The sequence below is a fragment of the Rhincodon typus genome, chromosome 8, assembly GCF_021869965.1.
Source record: "Rhincodon typus isolate 14 chromosome 8, sRhiTyp1.1, whole genome shotgun sequence".
Lineage (NCBI taxonomy): Eukaryota > Metazoa > Chordata > Chondrichthyes > Orectolobiformes > Rhincodontidae > Rhincodon > Rhincodon typus.
The window spans coordinates 72972291-72985046 of NC_063339.1; the positions used below are offsets into that span (position 1 = coordinate 72972291).

At 41.3% G+C, this 12756-nt stretch overlaps 1 protein-coding gene across 5 annotated transcripts in view; it reads right to left on the minus strand.

The window, feature by feature from the left end:
* Positions 1 to 510: 510 nt before the first annotated feature.
* exd2 (exonuclease 3'-5' domain containing 2) overlaps positions 511 to 12756 on the minus strand; it is a 42147-nt gene continuing 29901 nt past the window's right edge. For 4 of the 5 annotated variants that reach the window (XM_020519595.2, XM_048600226.1, XM_048600225.1 and 1 more), the window contains exons 6-9: positions 9038 to 9144; positions 7228 to 7363; positions 3733 to 4089; positions 511 to 1632 (exon numbers count right to left, since the gene is read on the minus strand). In XM_020519595.2, the coding sequence (XP_020375184.1) occupies positions 1416 to 1632; positions 3733 to 4089; positions 7228 to 7363; positions 9038 to 9144 (817 nt within the window). In that variant the 3' untranslated portion in view covers positions 511 to 1415. The remainder of the gene's footprint in view (positions 1633 to 3732; positions 4090 to 7227; positions 7364 to 9037; positions 9145 to 12756) is intronic. The other variant, XM_048600227.1, reaches the window with a different exon arrangement.

Consider the following 12756-nt stretch of genomic DNA (forward strand, 5'->3'; position numbering starts at 1 on the left):
AGACTAACTGGTGGCCAGCACACAACGAGATTTCTGAACAAGGGTCCAGACCCAAAACGTCAGCTTTCCTGCTCCTCTGATGCTGCTTGGCCTGCTGTGTTCATCCAGCTCTACACCTTGTTATCTAAGGAACTCTCTCAGCCTTCTTCAAAAGTGTCATGTGATCTTTCACTTTGAATCAAGAAAGCTGATCAAACAGATTGCTTTGGCATTTCATTCAGCAGTGCAATGGTCCCTCTTTAGTGCACTACAATGTCAGCTAGATTTTCTGCTTGAACCTGCTGATTCAGAAACAACTGATGATGTAAGTCAACTGATAGAATGATTGCCTAGTGGCCTAGAACTATTTGGATCATGTCATCTGCCAATTTCTCAACAACCGCATAATGGGAAGGGATTCCTAAAAAAGGGTCAGAAACAAAATGCTGTGTGTAAACGGCTTAAGGGATCATCTGCTCATGGGACTAAATTGGGTGATGGGAGAAAAATATCCAGGCATGAAACAATTAATTTGTATTTGTAAATGATGTGTTTATTGAAGGCTCAAGCATGATGCCTTTCAGTTCATAAACTGCTTGCAACAAAGGTAGAGAATCAGGAATGTACATGCATCAAATTTAGTTGGTGTTAACTCAAGACATGATTACAATGGATGAATAACTACAAAGTGTTAATGAGGATGCCTCTTTCTGGAGAAGGGCTTGGCTCAAACTGGACCCACAAAACTACACAAACGTTATAATAGAAATTTTCATTTTTGGACAAGAGAAAGATTTTTATTCTGAAACCACTTTTCTGATGAAAGGAATCAAATATTTGGAAAGCTATCTGTTTTTTGGGGAAATGAATTAGCTTTGAAAACTTTGTATAAAAGCTAAAATATATTTTACTGTTCTGATGGGTCTGGACCAGCAACTCTTGCAAAATCTGATTATTTCAACCTCAAACGCCAGGTGCAATGACTAACCTGCAGGATTCCAGGTGACTTGGTTGTGATAGTATGTTATGAGATTGGAAGTTCCCTCTGCCATTGCAAACTGTTCCATTTTCCAAGCAGAAGACTCACTTGTGCCGCTGGTACAAAGATATTGTTTTTATTTTAAAAGATTTTATTTTAAATAAAGTCTTAATTTAAAAATGTACCTTGGGTGATATTGTACCAGACGTTCTATTTGCAAACCAAACCTCTAAAACGTGTTAAAATTTGATAATAGGTCAGAGTGTTTTATTTAACTGTTCACCGTTTCAACAGCACTTTCCCATTTTCATAAATTAAAAAAAACTTGCAGTCCTTCCCAGTACTTCACGAGCAGATTGATACATGTGTCTCATGCATCGGAATTGATCGTCTCCACAGTCTTGAGAAGCAGTTGCAAAAATAAGACAAAGAATTGAGTTGCACCAGTCGTCTTCTTTCATGTCAACTCGATCTTCAGGTCCTCCCCATACTTGCGGATCAGCTTGTTGTGATTGTGATCCACAGACCACAGGGGCGGAAGGTGGCGGGGCCGCATGTAGTCCAGGAAATGCTGGCGCCAACGTTTTTCCAAAGACATTAGGGCTCGGAGACCACCAACTGCACAGGACTGTGTCACTTTCAAACCATGAGGGACATAGCTTTCATTGAATACCCTGACAGGATAAGTGAAGTGGATAAATGCAAGGTCATTTTATTGATACATCATACCTCATATCAAAGCATAATACACATTAGTGTGTAGAAGCCAGATTAATCCACTGAGTAGAAAGAAATACATGGTCTTGCAGATACATTTGATGACGCTTCATAAATACCAGCTGGGCTAAATGGTTTGTTTCTATGATGTACGTTCTTCATGATTTTGATAATGAATTTAATTCATTACTTTAGCAGCATCACTTTAGGGAACGTAGAGGAAAACTTTCCTATCAAAGCCCCAGCAATCACATTAGGCAAGGCTTCCTCTGATCTGACTCTAAAACTTTAGTTTGAAACCTCAGAGTGACCCTTGACACATCCACCCAGCGTTTCAAATTCCCCACCAATTACTGTCGTGGTCCCAGTAAAACCAACAGTCCTTTGACCAGTAGGAACTAGCCAGTGGATCTATAGAGGATTATCTTTATCTTGTCACAGTCACTACATATTGCTCATGTATCAAACTAAAACAGGTTATCTGGTGATTGTCACATCATGGTTTACGAGATATACGCAAATTTCCCTGAATAGTAACCACACTTGTGTCTGTGGAAGCCGCAATGAAAATGGAAGCTTTTTCTTTTGTAACTGAGGATTCTTTTCTGACAATGAGGAGGAAGAATATATCACTGACATTTCTCAAGTGAATTCCAATGAGCTTACTAGAAAACGAAGACATAGTACAGGATAAATTTGCATAGAGGTAGATAACAAGGTGTGGAGCTGGATGAACACAGCAGGCCAGGCAGCATCAGAGGAGCAGGAAAGCTGATGTTTCAGGTCTGAACCCTTCAGAAAATGAAGCTTTTTCTGAAGAAGGGTCCAGACCCGAAACATCAGCTTTCCTGCTCCTCTGATGCTGCCTGGCCTTCTGTGTTCATCCAGCTCCACACCTTGTTATCTCAGACTCCAGCATCGGCAGTTCCTACTATCCCTTTCGTATAGAGGTAGGTTAGGTGATGCTTTACCAATAATACCAAGTGTAAAAGAATCAACTCTGTCCAATACTAAACTCCTCAAAAATTCACTGGCAGAGAGTTAATTACTTCCTTGTACTTCACTGCACACAAAATGTGGGTTTTTAATGTTGAGTATGGGAGTTACAATGAATGCCTCCATTGGGGGATACATACACAATGTATTGACATTTGTTATTTTTAAATCTATGAAATTATAGATCCCTTTTCCAGCTGATCAAGGTTTCACAAGGGGGAGGAAGCTATTCAGAAGTTTAATTCCTATTTGCACCAAGTCTTCTTCACCCACCAATCCTCTGCTCACCGACCTATGCCAACTCCCAGCTTAGCAATGCCTGGGTTTTAAAGTTACCATCTTTGTTTTCAAATTGCTCCCTGGTTTCATAGAAGATCATAGAATTCCTACAGTGTGGAAACGGGCCCTTCGGCCCAACAAGTCCACACTGACCCTCAGAGCACCGACCCAAACCCATCCCCCTATAACCCACCTAATCTACACATCCCTGAACACTACGGGCAATTTCGCATGGCCAATCCACCTAGCCTGCACATCTTTGGACTGTGGGAGGAAACAGGAGCACCCGGAGGAAACCCACGCAGACACGGGGAGAATGTGCAAACTCCACACAGACAGTCGCCGAGGTTGGAATCGAACCCGGGTCCCTGGCGCTGTGAGGCAGCAGTGCTAACCACTGAGCCACCACGCCACCCCTTTATATCTGCTGTAACCTCCTCCTCCAGCCCTAACACCCTCCGGGTGTTGCTTTCAACCAACTCTGGGTCTCTTGCAAATCCTAATTTCTATCACTCCAGCAATGGCTGCCATGCCTTCAGTTCTTTGGGCTGTGGAATTTCCTCCCCAAACTTCTGCTTGCACACACACTTAAAGTCACACCTCAAAATGAACTTCTTACGGACTAATCTTTTACTCTTTCTAATGTTTCATGTGGCTTGTTGTCAAATGCTACTCATTAAGGTGCCTGTGAACTATCTTAGGATGTTGTTACTATACTTAAAGCACTCATATCTGCAAGCTGCTTACAGTAGCTGTAAATTTGGAATCAAAAGTTTTCTCACCGCGTTTCCAGTGATGCTCCTTCTTCAAGGATCTCCCTGGTCAATGTTTGCACGCCATAGAAAGCCTTCAGGACATCCTGTAGTTCTTTCCTCCGAGCCTCAGGAAGGCCTTCAGCGCGCAGCAAGACCCGAGCTCCAGAACGCACCTGCCTGCGAACCGGATCCTCCAGTAGGCGAACATTTTCCTCACAACCAATCGGTGCGTTGAACTCCACTGCCAGCTGCTGCTTTAAGACATTGTCATAATAGTTTGAGGCAGCATGGCAGGCAGTGCACAGGAGCAGGACATCGTGAGAATTGTGGTCTTTCATTTGGACAGGGAAGTGTCTCCGGTATTCGTGGGGAACGATATTCTTCCTAAAGAAACACAAACGATTGCAACTATTTTATCTAAATTTCAGTGAAAACTGAAAATATGGGTTGCCTAAAGTGACCAGAATGAGGATGATTGAGTCATGTTTGCATTAACTGTAACTTTGCATTATTTATGTATCCATCACCTCTATTTTCATTGATCAGTCTGGCAACACGTCAATGTTAAAACAAAAACGTGTCTCTCCTCAAATATCTCAGTGTTCCCTCTCGTCAAATACCTCAGCGTTCCCTCTCCTCAAATACCTCAGCGTTCCCTCTCCTCAAATACCTCAGCGTTCCCTCTCCTCAAATACCTCAGTATTTGATCCCATAATGGACAGAAGTTATAACAACTTTGTTTTTATATGTAAATCGGAAAATGGAAGCTTGGACTACTGTGATGCAAAGAAAGAACTAATACGTTTTTTATAATTCGAAGCAAAGTGAAAAATATCTGGTGTTTACTCACTGGTTACACATGAACTGTAACTTTTTCAGAATCTGAATTTGAAACTTCTAAGACACAATCTGACATGAGCTGCATTTGGGATTAAAGGAAACTGCCCAGCAACAGCTTTTGGATTGCTTTTAAGTAGCGGTTTTTGTCACAGGACTAAGAGAAGAAAGCAGTGGGCATAAAGACCTCCAAAAACCTGCAAGCAAACCGAAACCCTTTCTCAAAGATATCCTCCTCCAGTTAGTTATTGATTTGTCCATTGTAATTTATGGCTAAATTGGCAGGACTAACTAATTAGTTATGGGAATGCTTAGCTTTGTCTAACATGCTGCCAACCTCCTTTTAAACCAAGGTCTTATCTCTCTTTTCAAATGAGCTTAAAAGATCCCATGACACTATTTCCAGGAAGAGTAGGGGAGTTACCCAGAGTCTTCTGCTCAATATTTATTCCACAGTCTTAGAGGTCTATAGCACTGAAAAAGGCCCATCAGTCCATCGAGTCTTCGCTGGTCAAAACCAACCACCTAACTATTCTAAATCAATTTCCAGCACTTGGCCCATAGCCTTCTATGTCTTGGCATTGTAATTGTACATCCAAATACCTCTTTAATATCATGAGAGCTTCTGTCTCTGCCATTCTTACAGGTAGAGAGCCTCTGGGTGAAAAAAAACTTTCTTTGTATCTCCTCTAAGCCTCCTGCCCCTCACCTTATATCTACACCCCCCTGTCATTGATCCCTCCACCTGTCTACTCTGTCTATGTCCCTCTTACGTTTATACATCCCTACCATATCCCCCCTCAGTTTCCTCTGATACAAGGAAAACAACCACAGTCTATTCAATCTCTCGTCATAACTTAAACTCTCCAGCTGAGACAAAATCCTGGTAAATCTCTTCTGCACCCTGCGGGTGAAATGCGTTTTAAAAATTCTCATCTCTCTTCTATATTTTCCAATGATCACTTCAAATCAACATCCCATCTTCCCCCAACAAAGTCTACAGACCCTAAAAACAGGAACTGTTGGAGAAACTCAGCAGGTCTGGCAGCATCTGTGGACAGAAAACAGAGTTAACATTTCGAGTGCGGTGACCATTCTTTAGAATTGGTCTAGAAACCTCTCTCTTGCCGTACATAGGTCTCTGACCCCCTCACTCCAACCCCATTCTCTCCTGCCCACTTCATCCTCTCGTACTCCTGCCTGTTCTTTCCTTTCTCCCCCTCTCCCACCCACTCTTGCCTCTCAACATCCCAAATCAGATTACATGAGTATCTCGGTTTGGAGGAGCTGAATATATGCAAATTAGCTCTGCATTTCCTAGACTACAACAGTGAGTGTATTTCAATAGTATTTTCTTGGTTATAAAATGCTTTAGGATGAACTGTGATTGTGAAAGGCTCTATAAAAATGAAAGGTGTTATATTTTCATTCTGTTTTGCTTCACCAGGTAGTCACTTTTATCAATGCCATCATGGATAAATACAGCTTTGACAGCTCGATTAATTAAAGATAAGATCAAGTAAGTTATTCCACCAGCCATGCCTCATTTCTCTCATCACCTTTGCTAGCCTAGTATGGCAGCTAAATACTTCAGAATGTGGCCAGTTCAGTCAGCTGTGGTATTACAGAGTCATTCCTGCTAATGGACATTGAAGCACCCTCTACTGCACACCCACCATCCCAGATCCACAGCAATGAAACAGATTCATCAGCTGAGGATGTTAATCAGCATGAGGTTTGATTGCATATAATGGAACTTCATAGGTTCCAGGATCAATGTTAAGGGTGCGTTGAACAAGTCATGCCCAGTGCAGAGGCGGATCTGAAATTTTGCTGACTGTCACACTTATAAAATCATGCCTATGTTCAAGTGTTGCCCGACTAATCTGTTGGACAGTTCACCCAGATTTGGTGTAAATCCCCAGTGATAGTGAGCAGAAAAGGATCAACTCAACTTGTTGTTTTCCAAATAGATGCTCGGTAATCTATCCAGTTTTAATCTTAATGTCTTTCTTTGCAGTTTGATTTAACTTGCTAGGTCTCTGGATTTTTCTTCCAGCAACATAAACAAGCCCAACCACCATGGTACAAAATGGCAGGCTAAGAAGCAGTATTATAATAGGTTTCCTAACCAGGCCCAGCTGCTGGCAGCAGTCGGTCTTATCTGGTAACAAGCTGAGTCAGGTCAACCATTGATAGCTGTGCTTTCAGCCACCATGAGCTTTAGAGTGCAGAATTCCTTCCACCTCTCTCCTACAAGCCCACTTTAAAACAACTTCTTTGATCAACATTTGTTTCGACTGCCCAAGATCACATGGCTCATAGTTAAATTTTCTCTGATAACGCATGTAAAGTGCCTTACATTAATATTTCATAATATTAAGGGTACTATACAAGCATGATTTGCTGTTGTTTATTAAGTCAGTGCCCTTATATCAGCATATTCTGATACCTGAAACCAGTTTGGAGACTAATATGGAAATGGTGAAGCCTTGAAAAGCTGAGGGCAAGGTGAAGTCTAATTTATAACAAGTGTTACACAAACAGATCGGACCAAGCAAAATATCCCAAAGTTCTAAGTAAATAATATGTATGGAAATGTACATTGTCCAGAGGCATCTCTCTTAGCTATGAGGGATAAATAAAAGTCTTCAATGTTTATCTCAGTGCTCAACAACACCTCACCTGATGTAAGACTCTCTCTTGCCACACACAACACAAAGGTTTTCCTTGGCTGTCAGGTAATAGTCTTCTTGAGACTCAGGTCTTCCTGATGGTTCAAACTTCAACTTCACAACAAATGGGTCCTCACTGATGAGCTCTAAATAAAGAATAGATGTCCATTCAAACTCAGAACACCACACTTTTAGATTTGAGGAACAAAAAAATATCATGTCACCTTCTTAGCCATGACTCAGGTTAAGCTGGACACATCTAACAGCAGCCAGACAGTCAATTGAGAAGGATGAACAGGATGATCTCCTACTTTAATCCCCAGCTGCCAGGCTGACAAACACGGGAATCTTAGAAGACTTTAACATCTACTCTACACTCCTGACCAATGAGCAGCAGGAAGACGTGGTCACCCTACTATGAAAATTTAAAGAAACCTGCAGAGATCAGCCAGAACGTACCCCACTAATAATCCATGACACGAATGTGGAAGAACACAACACGCCCTGCTGAGTCCCAATAATGTTCTGCTAGAGTTTGCACTTGCAGCCCTTATCCTAAAGCACAGTTCACATTATTGGAAAGAACAATATCATCATTGATGCTCTTTCCCAAGTGTGAGCCCACAGAATGCAGCAGGGAACTGAGTGACACCTTACACCTCTTAGCTGTGTATTGACTTTCAAATGTGAGTGACAGAAGGAATGACACATCTTTACTAGGTTAACCAAACTGATCCCTGGGATGGCAGGACTGATGTATGAAGAGAGATGGGATCATTTAGGGCCATATTCACTGGTGTTTAGATGAATGAGGTGGAATCTCATAGGAACCTATAGAATTCTAACAGAAGCAGACAGGATAAATGCAGGAAGGACATTCACAATGCTCAGGGAGTTCAGAACCAGTAGTCACAGTTTAAGGATATGGGGTGGGCCATCTAGATCTGAGATGAGGAGAACTTTCTTCACCAAGAGATTGGTGAGCCTGCGGAATTCCCTGCCACAGAAAGTGGAGTGGAGGCCAACACACTGAATGCTTTCAAGGAGAAGATCTTATAGTAAGATGTATCTTTCTTAGGGCTAAAGGGATTAAGGCATGTGGGGAGAAAGCCGGAACAGGATACTGAGTTGGATGATTAGCCATATCATACTGAATGGCAGAACAGGCTCGAAGGGCTGAATAGCCTACTTGTGTTCCTATTTTCTATCTGTTTTCTTTGAACAGAAAACATGTTAAAAATACTAGAATGATTAACAACAACAGATAGTCGTCGAGGTACTGAACAATGGATCCTTGATCAGAAAGATAGAAATTATTTAAGTTGAAACTGACTCTTTAATGGGCCAATCACAGAACCAATGTTCATCTGGTTACGATATGTATATTTCTGAACCTTGGAGGAATCTGCTCTTGACATTACAACAAAGAACAGCAGGCAGCACTCCAGACTGACAGGTAAGGATGCCTCAAGTCCAAGTCTACCTGAAGTCTCGTTCCAGAAAGATTCTTGTATTTGCCTGCAAAGTGGACCAACTCCTTGTATATCAGGATTATCTTGCTGTGCCATCACCAACTGTAAAGGAATCCTGTAACTCCTGCCATCAGACATCTGGACATGCCTGAACAAACATTCACTGGACTCTAATTCACATATTCACATGCCTGTGTGGGTCTATTTGCCACAAACCAAACATTCCAGTCTGCTTCTCTCCTGTCCATAATGCACCCAACTATTTTCATTATTCTTCTGTTGTTTATTGCTCTAGGCAGTGGCAGCATAGTTCAGTCTCTTTTTCTCTCAAAGTGAAGACAAACCTACCCCCGATGCCCTTGTCTATGTACCATTGAGCCTTCTTCCTGTCACAGGTGCACAGGGGTTGTCCGTCTGGAGCATGGAGGAAACAATTGTCATAGAGTGGGGATTTCCTGTAAAAGTGAAATAAGTAGCAATGATTTCCCCCGAAGCAATCATAAGAAATCACACTGCAGAGAGCCTGAACAATCATCTGCCATCAACACTATAGCTCCATGTGCTAAGAGGTTAAAATTCGAACCAATGACGGTCAATCTAAGTCTTTGTAAATGCTATTTCTGTACAACTTGATTTCCTGATGTCACGCTTTTTGTCACACTTTGCATGTCAAATACAAATGACTTCCTCTACCCAGATTTGTGCATTTGGCTAATGCATTCAATTGGTAGGCTAACCACTAGATTCCTTCAAATTATTTTCTGAAAACATTTTTCAGTGGCAATTCCCCCCAATCCACTGCAGTTTAATTTTCTAATCTTCTAATTTAAAAGCTTAGATGAACTATAATGCAGAATTCATAAGAAATAAATTACCTTTTTAAGTCTTTTAATGTTTGCTGAAGTTTTACCTGAAAACCACAAATCTCATTTTCAAAGTGATCAATTTAGCCAGATTGGAGACTAGGAAAACTACATTAGAATTGTGCAGCTGAGCATGTGCAGTATATTTAACTTCCTAGGATGCATGCTATTGTTCAGCCAGCTATCCTGATGAAATATTCCAGTGTATACTTCTGACCAAAATTTTTACTAAAACCTAACTCTTTGAATAGAAGTTTAGAGAACACGTTTTAAATTCAGGTAAAACATATATTGAGACTTTGAAAAGAAAAGTTGTGTGTCATACCAAAGGAAGAAGAAACTGCTGATTACATTCTTTAGCAGCTTTTATTTCATACTTTATAGACATCAGAAAGTGCATTAAGCTAAGACACTAAGCATTTTGCTCCCCGTCTCAAGAATCATAGAATCCCTACAGTGTGGGCAGTCAGTCCATCAAGTCCACACCAACCGTCTGATGAGCATCCCATCCTGTCTCTGTAACCCTGCATTCCCCATGGCTAACCCACCTAGCCTATACATCCCTGGACACTACTGGCAATTTAGCATTTCACCTGCACATATTCAGACTGTGGGAGGAAACTGGAGCCCCCGGAAGAAACCCATGCAGACACAGGCAGAATGTGTAAACTCCACACAGACTGGGGGTGGAATTGAACTCAGGTCCCTGGCGCTGTGAGGCAGCAGTGCTAACCATGAGCCACCATGCCACCTGTTGTCACGTAAAACACTAAAAGATGGAATGTAATGTGAGAAAATGTGAGCTGTGCACTTTGCCAGGACGAACAGAAGAATTGAATATTATTTATATGGGGAAAGACTGCAAAAACCTGCAGAGGGGGTCCTAATGCATGAATGACAAAACGTCAGCAGACAAATTCAGCAGCTAATAGGGAAATGGAATGCTGGCCTTCATTTCAAAGGGAATAGGTTATAAAAATAGGGAGGTCTTTCTAAAACTATACAAGGCTCACAAGTCAGACCATACCTGGAATTTCATGAACAGATTTGGCCCTCCTTATGTTAAAAAAATATATACTGGCATTGGAGACAGGCCAGAGAAGGTTCACTGGGTTGATCCTAAGTATGGAATGGTTTCATTATGAGACAGGTCAAATAGTTTGGGCTTGTACACATTGGAGTTTAGGAGAATGAGAGGATACTTTATTGAGACCTAAGATTCATAGGGGATTTGACAGGGTAAATGCTGAGACATGGTTTCCCCATGTGGGAGAGAATAAGGGCTCATCCATTTAAGACAGAAATGAGGAGGAATGTTTTGTTCCTCGGAGGATGTAGAATTCCTTATTATGGACGCCTGTCAAAGCTGGGAGATTAAGTACATTCATGGCTGATTTAGACAGATTTCTAAACATTAAGGGAATCCAGGGTTATCGGGATAAGGCAAGAAAATAGAGTTGAGGATATCAGATCAGCCATGATCTAATGGTCTAACTATTGAGAATTGCCTTGACATTAATAGCAAGAATCAAAGTTGCGGAATAACGCCAACATTCTTGAAAGGCATATGGGAGCAGACTGATCTGTAGAAATGAGAGGTGGAATTCTGGAAAGAAATCCCACTAAGAAGATAATTAAGATTCTGAGTAACGATCTTGGAGACACCATAACAATTTGTATTTACATAGCACCTTTGCCACAATAAAACACACAAGGCATTTCACATGAGTGCCATGCAAAAAGCTAATAAAGACCTATTAAGACACATGTAGAAAAAAGTTTGGTCAAAAAGGCAGGCTTTAAAGAGGCTGTTAAATGATGACAGAGGTGGAGACATTTAGTGGAGGGAATTCTGGAACTGAAGGCCTCAACAACTGAAGCACGGCCTTGGAGAGTGACGAGCTGGAGATTAGAGAGATGGGGAAAGGGACGAGGCCATGAAGACATTTAGGAACATTGAGGCAAATTATAAAAAGAGAAATAAAGGAAGCTCAACTCAATCCCAAGTGGGGGAGAAAGAACTTTACGCTGGTTTGGGGAAAGGTAAGGGGATACAGAGAGCTCGACATAGATCATGATCCAAATGTTAGCAGAAACACATTAGTCTAATAAAACAATCAATGCTTGTGGCACCTCAGCTCAACTGAAGACTGATCTAGAGGCTTATACTATGAAGTCATTACGTACTGGTGTTCTGCACCAATTTAATCTTCCCACAACTCCCAGTCCCAGCAACCACTACGTTCAGCTACTTCAGTGACTTTCCCTCTGCATAAGGTCAGAAGTGGGGATGTTCATTGATGATTGTACAACTTCCAGCACGATTTGCAACTCAAAAACCTAGGCAGGCAGAGATATTTGAGGTACTAGCATGGCACTCAAGTTTAGACGAAATACAAAAGACGCCAGGCACTGCAAGTAATGACGCACTGTAATGTGATGATATTCACTTACATTTAAGGCTGCCTAAGCATGAGCAGAGAATCAAAAAAACTGGAGATTGAATTCCAAGGGAAAGAAAAAGTCAAAGAAAAGCAGAAAGCGATAACAAGAGAGAACTATAAAGGGAAAATAAAAACAGGAAGTGGAAATGTGGAAACTAGAATTGCAGCTAGAATTGCAAAACAGAATTAGAATTGCAAAGGGAAAAGAAAGCATGGAAACATGAAGATTAAGCTTAAAATGATGCCGTTGAAACAGGAGACATCAAATAATGACACAGGCACTGCAGGGGAGAATTTCAGCCATCATTTGAAATCCAGTAAGGAAATGGTTAAGCTTTCATAGGTCATACAAAACTTTGAGGAAAAGATTGCAGAGGTATTCTTCAAGTCATTTGAGAAAATGGCTAGGCAAAAGAGGGCTGAACATTGCTGATGTGAGTACGTTGACAGGTTAAGCACAGGAAATTCACGCTTCACTGTCAGCGGAGGTTTTTCAGGATTATGATGCTGTGAAGATGACTATGTTGGTGGCATGTGATTTAGTCCCTGAAGCATTTAGGCAAAGTGTTTGGATTTTTACAAAACTGCCAAAGCAAACCTATATAGGGAATCCCTGATTTACGAGCGCTTGTACTTACAGACATGATGTAATGCAAGGGTGTCATTTTAAAGATCCAACATATCAACATTTCCTGCGCTTACGAACAGTTATTTTACATTGTCCTGCATTGAGTTCTGACTTGTGCACGGTCTCGAGAAT